A 13,894-nucleotide genomic window follows, 5' to 3' on the forward strand; every position below is an offset into this window, starting at 1 on the left:
ATTTTACGACATCCTCGCCAGATTTGGTTGAGCTCCATTTCCTCCTAATCAAGGCATTCAAATTAGTTGACCACGTTTAATGGCCAACACATATGACTACCGTTTGAATTCCGACTCACCCTGTCATCGCCCTCTTTAATCTTGGTCGAATGCATCTTGGTTATTACACTTTTTGGTGATTTTTATTTTGCAGCATATAATGTGGAAACTGTTAACAAATGTCCTTATAAGGTTGTGTGTCTGTGTGCTTAGGTAACCCGGTGAAACAATGAAATCAAAGGCAACTTGGCCAGCTACCCATAACAAATTGGATTTCTCCGGTGCGCCCTGTTTGCTTTGTGTTCCTGCTCTCGGGATCACGACTCACGCAAGGAAGCCGTGGAGCAGCCCAACACTAATCACTTCCTTCGCCGGCAGGACCCGAGATGGAGGTCCTTCGCGCAACAGTGGAGGGGGGAGGAGCTCCTGGCCAGGAGCTACAGCTATGCTCACCTTTCTACAAATCGCCTCCAATCACGCGCTCATTCGTCGACCAGTTTGTCGCAATGCCACCAACACTTTTATTCAATTTTCTATAAATGGCAGGGGTAAAGAAAAACAGCATGGGAAACAAAGCGGGTAGGGGCAAAAAATATCAGAATGATTGGAAAAAAACATATCCTGGCATCATCACATGCAATTTCACTTTATTGGAAAATGGCTGGCCAACCAACCAAGCAAACCGCATCCAAAGCCAACCAAGAGTAACAACTCACTGAAAGAAAAGCATTTTTAACTTAACCTTTTGAAATATAGTCGAAGTTTTAGATCTCCAGCTCATCAATAATAATATATAAAAAAAATATATATATAAAAAATATAACTAAACTATTGGTTAATATTTTAAACAGGAAGTGGGTCTAATATCTCCAGTGAATCTCAAAAGATTCTTAAATCTTAACGGTTATGATTTTAAAAATGAACTAGATCGTTATTTATTTCAATTATTTGATAAAAGTCACAACGTTTAATAGGGGAGAACTAAAAGAATATACAATTCTGTAAGAAAACATTTAGTATAATTGGCAAAAACTAATGGTTGATTGGTATTCTAAATCGTGACATTACAATTTTTTCCCCAGTGTAACAGCAGCAAAAGGCAACCTTGTGCAGAGCTGACTCTTATGGATGTGGCAGTGACCCTCCCACCTTGCAACGCCCGGTTCTAGTCAAGGTTGATTGGCGACGACAGGTGCCCCGTACACCCACCGCCCACCTGCCCACTTCAACCTGGCCACTCTGGCCACTTCTGGCCACGCGACTAAAAATAAGCTAAAGGGCGGTCCTCGCTGGCATTTCTAGTGTTTGTTTAGATGCCCTTTTCGATCCCAGAGTCACGAATGTCGCACTCAGTTATAGAGTTAATGCGGAAAATACCTATAAAAACACCATTGCGCTGGTGCAGTCATATTCGATGCACAAGTTAAAAAAAATGACTTAAAATTTGTATCTTTAAGAAAATCTTAAGAAACTAAGAAATAATAAAATGATATTCCGCTTTTTACCTATAATACCATGCTGACTAAATGTTAATACAAATTTGTTTTGTAAGTACTTTTGTTTATTTTTCTTTGAACTTTAAGACAACAATTTAAACATTAAAAAGTTGTATATCATAATTTTGACATTTGTTCAGTTTGTTATTATTACTGTCAAAGCTTTTATTAAATAATGAAATAAGTTGGAATTAAAATCAGTTCTACAATATATATTATATAATGTGACATCATAAAACCAAAATGCGCTCGTCTATGGTAATTTAAATATGTTTAATGAAACACACATTGAATGCAAATATTCATAAATCTAAAACGGCACATTACTTCTGATTTGAAATGACCCGTTTAGCATAAAAAGCTTTCATTACGCTCCCGTTCGCTGTAAATCTCAGCCTTTAATTGAATTTTGTTATATGCGTGCCGGCAAATTGGGTTTGAGAATCGTAATACCCGGAAACGGTTAGTTGGTGGTCATAAAAATGAATTGCAATCATTATCGTTGCTTAGATGAGGTTTTGCAGCCATCCAATTCCCCGATACACCCTTCGCCCCCATTCGACAACAGCTACCTCTGAAGCCTGCTTTATTGCAATTTTTATTGCACATTTTTGATTTACTCAGCCATCCAACCAAGTGCTTTGAGCTGGTTGAGCGATTCGGGTGGGGGCGTTTTGGTTCGGAAAATGTGCGTGTTAAGAAGGCCTGGACATCGATTTGCCCGTGTTTCGCTCTTATTGCCTAGCCCGTTTGATTTGATGCGGTGTTAAATTATAATTACAGGTCCTGAGCTGTTGAAATGGGGTCGCCGGGAAGTGGATTTGGCGGGCGATGGGGGTCCTGCCGCTTATCGCGCACAAACATATGGCATTTTGTCAGTTAGTTGTGTGTGCCTTCTTTTTTTTTCGCACAATAGCGAGTTCATAGAGCTGTACACTGATGAAAAATACTGAAATGTTTGCATATTAAACAATGTTTTTCTTTATAAATATGTTATATATTTTCTTTCGGCTTTAATGTTTCCTATAATATATGTTGAGTTTGTTTTTTCTATTTTAATTAGGAAGCTATTTTGTGTAAGAAAAATCTAATTGGGAAAGGTCTGTCTTTCACTATTAAAAAAGTTTTTAAAAATATACATATATTGGTATTTCTTAGCAAACGATTATTTAAATACATTATTTTCTGTTTAGTACAGTGTCTGCTGCTGTGTGCATGTGTGGGTAAACAAAGTACTCGCATATATATTCATGAACCTGGTGTACATCTGCATAATGCATGGCAGCAGCTGAAGAAGAAGAAGAAGAAGCGGTGGCAGTGGCAGGATACGCTAGTTGGCGGACTTTGCCTTTTATTTTAGTGGCTGCTTGGTTGTCTGCTGCTGCTTTTGGCGGCCAACTATTGCGGCTAACGCACACATATATACGTATATATGCCCAAAGAGAAATATGGGGAAAAGGCAAACAATGGCAGGCAACCTAGTTATCGCCCCGCCATCTTTATTGCATGCAAATGCGCGAAAGGCGGCGCAAAAAGGAGGCGCGTCTGTTGAAATGGCTAACACACACACACACTCACCTTATAAACTAACCGCATGCATATTTATCTTTTGCCACCTCCTGCTCCTTTGTGGCATACAAACACATCTGCAGACATGCAAGTCCAAGAAATACGATATCTTAAGTGTTAAACAGGCGCTTTGCCAAACAAGCCTGCACTCTGCAAACCTTATCTGCCATATATGTCTGTGTATGCAGCTGTAGCTGCAGTTTACACTGCAGTGCACTGGGAGTCAACATCACTCCAATATTTGAATATGATTTAATAAACTTTAATATTTGTTAATAATAATAGCTGTTATATGAAAATGTGGGTTTAAATATTAAAAAACTTTTTAACATAACTTATCATTTCCAGACACCTGCCATTACCTTTAAGAAATTACATAACCCTTAATCCCTTTTACAATCATAAAATACTATTTTAACTTTTTTTTTAATTCCAGTTAATTGGCCGTTGTTACACTAATCTGTAAGGCGATATATTTTTTTACCGGAAATCTTAAGGAGATGAGAACTAGTTCGGTTTGCTCAATTGTAAAATTTACAGATATTAAAAGTGACGGATTTAGTAACAGTACTTTTATTAGTGACGGAGAATTTATAATTTTACTAAGACTTATTTATCTAAAAATAATAATCTTATCACAAAGGGTACGTAAAGTCGCTAGAAATATAAAATCGTTGCTGGGACATCAATGATATTTTTTGAGTTGGTGTATGGTTAAATCAGTAGTAGAATTTCCTTTTATTGCATTTTTACAGGCACCCTAAGAACTGAAACTTTTGGCATATTATGTTTTTTTCTGTGGTAGAATTTGAGACTCACATATTTGGCAGGAAAACAAAATGTGGGGAATGGGCAAAGAAAAATAAAAACTACACCGCGGCAAATAAATAAAAATGCTGCTCACTTCTGCTGCGGCGCGTTTTATGCGCACTTGCACTCACTCACACAAACACATATATACACACACATACACAGACGCACGCGTGCAAACAGGTGTGAGCTGGATCACACACACGCACACACACGAGCCTTGATTCATTTTTGTAGTGCATACTTTCGGGCGCTGCTTATAATTCCGCGCCAGAGTTGTAAATATTTGTTCAAGTATTTATTTATGTACTGCCTCCGCGCGTGTTTCACCTGCATACATATGTGTGTGTGTGTGTGTTTTTGTGTGTTAGCCTGGGTGTACTTCCCTTTGGTTTTGTGTGAGTTGCGGGCTAAATTAAAATGCATTGCACTATAGCTGGCTTTTTGATTTGCCAGCTCTCCTAGCAACTAGTACCATCGAGTTGAGTTTGATGGTGTACTTTCAATTTCTTTAATGGTAAGCCAGACTCCCGTTGCTGATATGAAATCGTTTGCTGCCATTAATTCCTGGAGGCAGATAATCGATATGAGCGAGAAACTTTACATTTACAGATAAGCATTGGCATTATGTACTTAACATGGTTTACCAATATTGTATTACCCATATAGAGGCCATCATAAATTACGGAAACTTTTAACTCCTCGCGTTCAAAATTAGTTTGATGAATACTAATATTTATTTGTATATTTTTATTAATAATAGGAAACTACTGTTACAAATCAAATTCTCTAATATTCTACCACATCTTCAGTGCTTTGTTAATGAAGTTGGACCCCAAATATCTTTTTAAAATGAAAACCGAATGCAAAAATAATCTTGAAATGCATCTGGCGAAATGCCTTTGATTTCATTTTGATAAAAGTCCTGGCAGTGCCGACATTGTGACCCGATGCAAATACTAATCAAGGAATAACCAGAATATTTCTGAGTGGATCAAGCTGGGAGTCATTTCATGCTTTGGAATTTTCCCCAAGTCTTTGGCTCTCGTCCTTGTCCATGACAAGCCAAAGTTATCAATTTTTTCAGCTGCTCTCTTTGGCCACGGTTCATCAAACATCCCTGCAGACACTTCTTGGCATTTGGAAATTGCTTTAAAAAACTTTTTTAATTAATTATGATAATGTCGTAGTGAGCGAGTTCGTTCGCCACGCCCCCTCATCCCGACCACGCCTCAATACATTTGACGCATTGCCGTTGCCCCGCTGCGTCTGTCGAGTATTCTGACTTCTTTTATTGCTGCAAATGATGTTCGAGTTGAGTATTTCTTTTTCCCCGTTCCACCTTTTTTTATCATCGGAATGTTTGAGTTTTCACATTTCAATTTCTGGAATTTTCGCCAACAACTTTGGATGATTCCACCCAGTACGTGTGTGTGTGTCTGTGTGTGGGTGAGTGCTCAAGTTAAAATTAACAAAAATTGTGGAAACGGGAACGGGATGGGGGGATTGGGCCTGCAAATAAGTTTTGTATTAATGAAATTGCAAATATGTAAAACTTTTATACATGTTTCTTTATAAACTGACAAACTAATAGACTGAGTTTTGGCATGTTGTGTCACTGGGTTGAAGTCGTTGTCCTGGCACCATAGCTCTCCCTTAGGTCCTTTTTCGCAGACCTGGTCTTCATGTGTATGTGTGCAAATATCCTGGCAACTTTCTGCTGCAAAGTTTGAAAATGTATTTCAATGCATAGAAATGAATCTAATTTGTAAAATTTCATACAACAGTTGAAAAGTTATAAACGCGCAGGCACTTGCACTCGGCACACGGCTAGGATCTAGTATCCAGGATCCAAAACCCCACTACCCCCCAACCCACCCCCACTTCCCGCTCATCCATTTTGCAGTCTCGGGTGCAATGCCTCCTCCGTTTCCCGTTATCCCTGCCCAGTTTCCCATTTTCCCGGCCTGTTTGTGTGAAAACGTCGACAACTTGGCATGCAGATTGCAAACTTTCGAATAGCATCAGCGGCTGAGGCAAGCAGCGCAAACCAAGAAAGGAAAAAAGTAAAATGCTGAGCAGATTTAAGTGGTGCTTTGTTATGCATAAATAAAATGCTTGGCAAGAAATAAGCAGGCAGGCTGACTGGATGGCAGCGAAGAAAAAAAAAAAAAACAACTAGTACAAGCCAAAACATATTTTCAGTTTATTTAAAATAAATTTTACATTACTTAGCTCCCAACTAAAAAGCTGCAAACATGGGTCATGCCGAGGCACACGCCTACGCCCGCCCCCTTTGCCCGCACAAATCTGAAAAGTAATTTACGCTCAGCCAACTTGCAAAGAAGTTCTGCACAGGACAAAAAACAATATTGAAATGGTATTTTTGCTGCCTTCATAAATAATTGGCCTCTTTTTCAAGTCAATGTATAAGTTTAATAAGTTTTAATTCATCAATAGCTGGGAGTATAAAAAAGAGTCGACATGATTGTCATTGCCAGAGGCTGATGTTAAAGCAAAATTAAACAAATGACTGAAAGGTGTTTTGTTATTTGATTTCATCAAGAAATATGTTTACAAAACAACAAAAATAATTATAATAAAATACAATGATCAACAATAACTATAACATAAACTTACATTTATTTTTTTGTTCAGACTTTTAAGAAATGCTAAGCACCGAATTATTTATTTTATTCATTTTGCCTAACAAATTTTATCACTGTGTCAATAATCATGATCTCATTCTTTTGCCAATTAGTCAAAGTTTATCTGCTTGCCAAATTTAAGGTCTTTTTAAATACTGCTCTATTTTATTCTACTGAACTTACCCGTTTCATTTGCAACAATGGTTTTGTTTTTATCCGTGTGGGTTTAAGTCCTATTAAATTCTAGCATTGGGAGATAAAAATATACTTAACGACATCAGGAAATAACAAAAAACTATCTTTAAAGCTTGGGAAATTATCGCAATTTATTCTATAAACGACTGTTGTATTATTATACAAAACAATTTTAAGACTAATTTTGGAAAATTTTAAAAATATCTCAAGGGAATGGATGCCAAACATTGTTGATATTTTTGGCCGTGTGGCTCTGAGCCTGGTCGGTGAAACTGGGTCTGGTTCTGGCACTAGGCACAGTCTACGGCAAGCAGCCAAAGACAATTTTGTTGGCACTAATTGAATGTAAATACAATTTTGCTTTGCTGTCAAGTCTTGTGTCTAGGCGACGTCGCAACGCTGACGATGACGATGAAGACGACAAGGACGAAAAGGATGTGAGCAGGGTGTTGTTGGCGCTGCTCTATGACGACGTTGGCAATAAAACGAAACGAGCTGATTGTATGCTACAAACAACTGCTGCAGCTGCTGCCAGGACATCCAGGACTGCTGGCATTCCTCCCGCTCGTTCAGATCCTTCCAGTGCACCCAGTCCACCCAGTAACCAGCCTCCATCTTCAGTCCGCACTCCTGCTGAAGTGTCGTTGTAACGTTTGGCACACAGATCAAGTGCAATGCAACGTGCAAAGTTGCAAAAAGCGCAAAAATCAACAGTATAAAATCTTTTATTTAGTGTCATCATCATCAACGCTCCACCCATCCTTTTGCTCCTCTTTTGCTCATCTGTCGTTTTGCTCCATTTTCAAGCCCAGCCCGCATCTAGTTTTGGTGCACAAAATGTCATTTGCCGTTTTGAATTGATATTTACTTAAAATTTAATTACGAAATTTGTAAACATAAGTACGCTGTACGTTCACATGCTTGTTGGGAGAAGGAGCTGGGTGGTTAACGAGTTTATGCGGCCAATCAGGGCCAAAAACTCAATTAATAACATTAAGCCCGACTCTCAATTCAATTAAAGTCTATTTGTTTTAAATTGCTTACAAATTGTTTGCATTCATGCGTTTTTTGTTTGTTACAGGGTAATTGAATTACTTTTTGCCAGGACAATGTCCAGCCGCAGTTTGGATCAAGGATCAACGTCCGCCACAGGCGGAAAAATTGATTTAGTTTGTTGACCTTTTACGCTTTTAAAAGTAGAACAAGCTATTTGTGTTGTGGCAATATTCCATTCAAATATATGCAAATCTTATCAGGTTTGCGTAAACAGGTTATATTAAAATGTACGGTTGTAAAAGGTTTATGAAAAAGAATTTTTTTGTTTTAAAAGGTAATTTATTTTTACAGGTTTTTGTGAACTATTAAGTAACGCAATTAATAAAATAATACCTAAAACACCAATGGTTAAACAAAAACTTATTATTACAAGCTGGCATTTACTTGTAAAGCAAAAAAGGAAAAGTTAAGTAGCCTCTATTTTTATTTAAATACTTTACTTTATTTTAAAATATAATTAAGTGAATTTCTAAGAACAAAATTAAAGAATTTTTTAAACAAGTTAGCTGCGTTTTATGTATAAATATAATGAATAGTCTTTGTCATAGTTTGTTTCATTATGTCAGTCCTAAAAAAGTGTCAATTCTAATGGCTCATAACCGTATTTTAAATTAAATATCCATCAGCTTTCTAATTAAATGACATAAATAAATATAGTAATTAACTTTTCTGTTTGTTGTTATTCCAAAATTATATTGCGTCAGAGAAATATAGTAATTGATTTAAATAAACACATGCTTGTCAATTAAATAAAAAGCCAACGACCATTCTCGCAGTGGAAAGGTAAATTTGACTTTTATTGTTAGAATTATATTAATTAAAACTGTAGTTTTTATGGCTTTGAGTTTGCCATCCTGCCATTTTGCTTGCAGACTTTAAGCTCATCTCTGCATTTTACTGGCTGCAAAGTATGCTGAACGTTGGCGACAGGTTGTTGCTTAATTAATTCATTTATGCGCATTAAGCGGTAGTGCTGGTTGTAAGTGTTCATTAGCATTTTCGCTATTTGCATCTATTCGAATGCAATTTTCGCGTTTGCGGTAATGACATTCGCAACCATCGAAACGCTCTGCTTTTTCCTATTAGTGGCGCCCAAATGTATGCTACATTTTCATCCGGAGATACTCAAGCAAATTGTCCGGTATTCTGCATTTGCGAGTATAAAATACACAGACACAAAATATGCATGAAAAAAAGTATTTAATTTATTACATTTTTTAAATTATGAATCAATTGTTAAAAAGTTTTTTTTTCTGATTAAGAAATATCATGTTTACATCATTTTAAGTAATTAAAACCCTTGTTTTTGTTTGAACCGAGGACTTGATGTTTTAATTTGCTTGATGCTTTCATTTAATATAGCCTCTTTTTATAAATGACATAAATGAAAACACCTACTCTATTATTTTTCATGGATTTTTTTTAGGTGCATGAGTGTGTGGACGATTTGTATGTGCACGCGATTATGCGATTTGTTGGTGGTCCACTGGCCCGTGCCGCCTGTCTCGGAACAAATCAAATCATCATCAAATCATACCAAAATCGAGTTAATTCATCTCCACAGTTCATTGCACACTAACAAATGAGAGGGAGACGGCTGCTCCGCGTGCGAAAGAGATGGGGCGAGGGCCAATGGATAGAGACAGGACGAAAGAGCTTATGCACTCGAAAAACGCATTTCAATGCGGTTTTCGGCATTTTGTCTAACGCAAAATATAAACGCATTTTGTCACTGAATGGCCATAAAAGGGGGAAGGCTCTGAAGTGGGGGTGATGGTGGTGGTGGATAAAAATACTCGACTGCCAAACAACGCTGCGTATAAGCGATGCTTGATTGCGTTTCCGGTTTATGAAATTTGTGGTGCGCCATGCAATAATTTCTCGGGCTTATGTGACGTCAGCACTGACGGAATGCCGAAATTTGTGTGTTTGAGTGAGTGTTAATATTTTGTCGATTGGCGATGCAATATTTTGTCATTTGCGAAAGCCATTATAAATTTATTTATTATTTTGCCGAATGCTCTGTGAGCTTTTGATTGCGTTTATATACTCCCCGCGTTCTCGTCCCGCTTTCTTTTTCGCTGTGTGTCCGTGGGATTTTCAATTCGTTTTCGGCGAACGTGTGTTTTTAGCATTTTGCGTTAGCATCTGGCAAATTAAAGTGCAGGCAAGCAGAAATTCAATCTCTCGTTTGATTCTCCCTCTCGCTCGCATCTCGCCATCTCGCTCTTTGTGCCAACTTTAAATGCGGCAAAAGTCCCTTTTTTAGCCGTTTCTCGGTCTGATTTAAATTACGAAAAGCGCACGTTTTATTGTTTGTTTCAATTGCCTGCTGACGAGCCATGGATTCAGTGATATAGCCAAAGAACCACTCAGAAAAAAAGTTCGTTCAATTTTTTTCTTATTGACGTGCTTATAATTTTTGTGTTCTCACTTTAAATATTTATTAAAATCAACAAATTACCCATTTTTTTGTTTTTAAACTGATGTAAAAACGATGTGTGCTGTGGAATTCAATTGGATAATTTATAAAAATGAATTACGTTGCTGTAGTAACACCAGATTTTTAATTGTCCGAATGGTCCAAATATAATTTATTTATGAGAATAGCAATTAAGTTATGATTTAAAACATAAGAATGGAAAATCATGTTGCAATTTCTTCTTGTATACAACTTAATAAGCTTATTATTAATTTCTTGCAGATTCTGGGTTACAGCACAAGATTTGTAAGAAAATAATAATAATTTTAAAATAAGACAACAAATTACAAACAAATAAAATAAAAAATGGTACATAATTTGTTTAGTACAAAATTTCGATAAGGTAGTTCGATATTCAAAGTGACTTCACCTTTGTTTTCTGTGCAGAATTTGCAGGACGAGCGTAATCAGCAAATGTGCCAAACGTCCTCCGACATCGCCAACCAAAAAAGGTAGGGAAAACCAAATTAGTTTAATTTGTACGAAATCAAGCAAACGTATGAGAAGCAAAGGAAGCCAAAGGGAAAACTGAAGCCAAAAGACTCAGAGAATGGAGGAACGGCTGAAATTGTCTTTAGACAAATTCTATTTAGCATTTGCAAGGACTCTGGCCAGCGAAATGAACTTGGGCTAATTACTCAATGCAAATTAAAATTCATGTCAAGCAGATTGGATTATCCTCACGCAACATTTAATGTCGCACTTAGCAAATGGCCAACACAGCGAAAAGGTGAACGGATAGCGAAGTCAAGGGCGTGAAAAAGCGACGACGGGTCGGGGAAAATGGGAATGAGATGAGGAAAAGCCCAAGGAGCTGCTGAGCGCTTCACGGAGCAACAAAGAAAAATCTCTTTTGAAATGCTAATGTAAAAATTCTTTAAGGAAAATTACGCAATACATTATTTTGGTTTATTTTGCATTAAAAGTCAATTTAGTGTTAAGGTCCCGGGCGAAAGAAAGCACAAAAAAGGGCACCCCGAAAAAACAAATGCCGCTACGGAGATAACAAAAAAAAAAAGAGCTGTAGAGCGTAAAACGCGCAACAGGATTGGGTCCTGCCAATTGGATGGACAACGGAGCATTCAGCCAGGACATTCGTCGGCGTGGGCATGACAACCCTCAAAGCCTCGACTCTGTATTTTGCATTTTAAGTTGAACCCGCGGAGAAGGACAAGGGTCGATGTCTTCACACATTCCTCGTGGGACGGCAGCTGGCAAAGTGGGCGTCTTCGGTTACCACCTGATTTTGTGTCTTCATTGGCAATTTCATTGATAATTTCAATTAATATGTACGTACTTAACATCTACAAAATCAATACTTTATAAATAAACTAGACCTAAAAAGGCGTTGGGTTCTTAGATATTGTTTTTAGATTTTTAAAGCCTATTAACAACAAGAATGTTCTGAAATAGATTAAGATTTATTTTATGTTAAGCAATTGTTCTAAGCAATTTAAGCTGATTAACTTTTTAAAAGCTTTAAATACAATGATGTCTAGTGGGTATCATTTTTTCTGACATCCGAAATAAACTTGTTGAAACAGATTTATTTATAAATACTATATTAATTTGTTTCTTTTTCTTAATATTAATAAATATTTTCCATTTGCGCTGAAGTGTTTTTTTCAACCATTCTAAAGATCCTCAAGCTCGCTTCAGGCAAATGAGATTATAAGCTTTCCGCATTTAACATCACAATATGCAACAAAAGCCATTATTATGGCTGCCTTCCACTTAGCCGGGCTTTTTCAACATTCTCGCCACGGCTTTTTTCCATTGTGAGCCGGGCGGTCCTTTTTCGTCGAGTGAGTGTCCTGCGTGGGTCCTTTGCCATTGCCGCGGCACGCTGCCTCCGCTCTTTATCTATTAAAACGCCTTCCAATTTGCATATTTCTGCAGCTGTAACAGCTGTCAACGCTGGACGCGACGCAGGACTTATTGTCGGAGGAGGAATTGGGGTAGCGGCAGCCCCAAAGATAATGTCCGCCGGCCAGCGAACTCGCCGACTGATGTCTGGGGCAATGGAGTGTGCAAATTAGGGCCCCGGTCTGGAAACGCAAATCGGAAAGGGGCTTCCCCATTTTGGCACGGGCACATAGCATTACGTTCATGTCCCAGTAAGCACATACTTAACTCTCAGCACTTTTGCTGGGTAAGAAACTTTGCACCAAAACCGGTCGACTGCAAGAGAAATGTCTCTCTTAATAACACAAAAAATTTTAGAAAAATAATAAATAAACAGATAATTCTTTAAAAATAAATGAGAAATAATTTTTTTTCACAAATTTAAGTTATATATAATTTAGGTCTAGAAACGCTTTAGTAACCAGTAATTGCTAACTACAAACTATTGTCAAAAGAATAAGACGACATTTTAAATGTTAAGTTAATTAAGCTAGTAAAAAATTCATAAAGAGTAAACCCCAAAAAATAAATCGTTTTAGGTACTGAAATAAGAAGGTCTTTCAAAAACTTTTCCTAAATATTTAATAACTTCAATATATGGAGAAATAAAACAAATTAATAATGTGTCCCAATAAAATTGTTAACAAACAGTGATAGGGCATTACAAATTCCCTGCCTAGAAACGTTTTTGTCCAGCAAACTTTGTTTCGCTTTCTTCGGTTTTATGCCATTTTATTTCGTTTCTTTCTTTGGCTTGTAACGCTGTCACATTACCTACATCAAGTGTCACTTTAAAACGCATTTTTCTTTCACCCCGCTCGGGTCTCATTTTGAAGTGTTGCTCAAAGCTGTCGCCACTTTGCTTTATCTAAAGACCGTTCGCCCGATGTCCTGCCCGACCGATTTGCCTCAATTTTCGTCCCTCTGGTGGCTCGTGTTTGTAAACAATTCGAGGGACATTAAGTTCCAATTAAGTAACATTCCAGGCAAATCAGAGACCCGGCCTCTGGCATTTGTTTATGCTGCTGTTGTTGGCATTTGTGTTGCGGGGGCGGCAGCAGATTGCTTTGTTAATATTAATTTGTCATTAGTTTGGCTTACGAGCCGTCTCGTTTAAAATGCATTGATAGGCCAAGTGGCTCTTATCACAGCTACAGCTGCGAGCTGTGTACGTAGACACTGGGTCGGTTGTCTTGCCATCAGATAAGTTTAATGCGCTTTAAACTGTTTGGCTAGAAGCTTGCGGCCTATCCAGAGATGGGTCTGAAATCCCCCTTTTCGGCCAGGGTCCTTTTGAAAACTAGGCACAACTGTTGCTCGGCCACTTTGCTGATGAAAGGGTGCGAAGGTATTTCGGTTGCGGCCCAACCGCAAACTCACCTGTTCCCAACTCAGCTTCTCAACCGTTTCTATTGGATTGTGCACCCAGAAAAAAATAAAATATTTTCTCTTTTGTTTTTACAATGGCTTTCAAATGGTTCATTTACCTTATATCGGTCAATTCTGGTTCCTTATTTGCTTCTGTTTTATTTTATTTACCTAATATATTCTTTAACGGAGTCTATTCTTTAACATTATCCTTGAGGCAGTTATCCTGACTTATTAGAAATATCTAAAAAATATATTGATTTAAAAATGTGACAGACATATTTTACATCAACAACGTTTTAAATTTCGTCAATGAAGGAATAACA

At 37.5% G+C, this 13,894-nt stretch overlaps 1 protein-coding gene across 1 annotated transcript in view; it reads right to left on the reverse strand.

Annotated features, from left to right (window-relative positions):
* Positions 1-257, reverse strand: part of LOC108038333 — a 4,078-nt gene extending 3,821 nt beyond the window's left edge. The window contains exons 1-2 of the mRNA XM_044458463.1: positions 120-257; positions 1-44 (exon numbers count right to left, since the gene is read on the reverse strand). The exon at positions 1-44 is cut by the window's left edge and continues 83 nt beyond it. Coding sequence (XP_044314398.1) covers positions 1-44; positions 120-155 — 80 coding nt within the window. The 5' untranslated portion in view covers positions 156-257. The remainder of the gene's footprint in view (positions 45-119) is intronic.
* Positions 258-13,894: the final 13,637 nt, after the last annotated feature.

This window comes from Drosophila rhopaloa, unplaced genomic scaffold, assembly GCF_018152115.1.
Source record: "Drosophila rhopaloa isolate 14029-0021.01 unplaced genomic scaffold, ASM1815211v1 contig_167, whole genome shotgun sequence".
Lineage (NCBI taxonomy): Eukaryota > Metazoa > Arthropoda > Insecta > Diptera > Drosophilidae > Drosophila > Drosophila rhopaloa.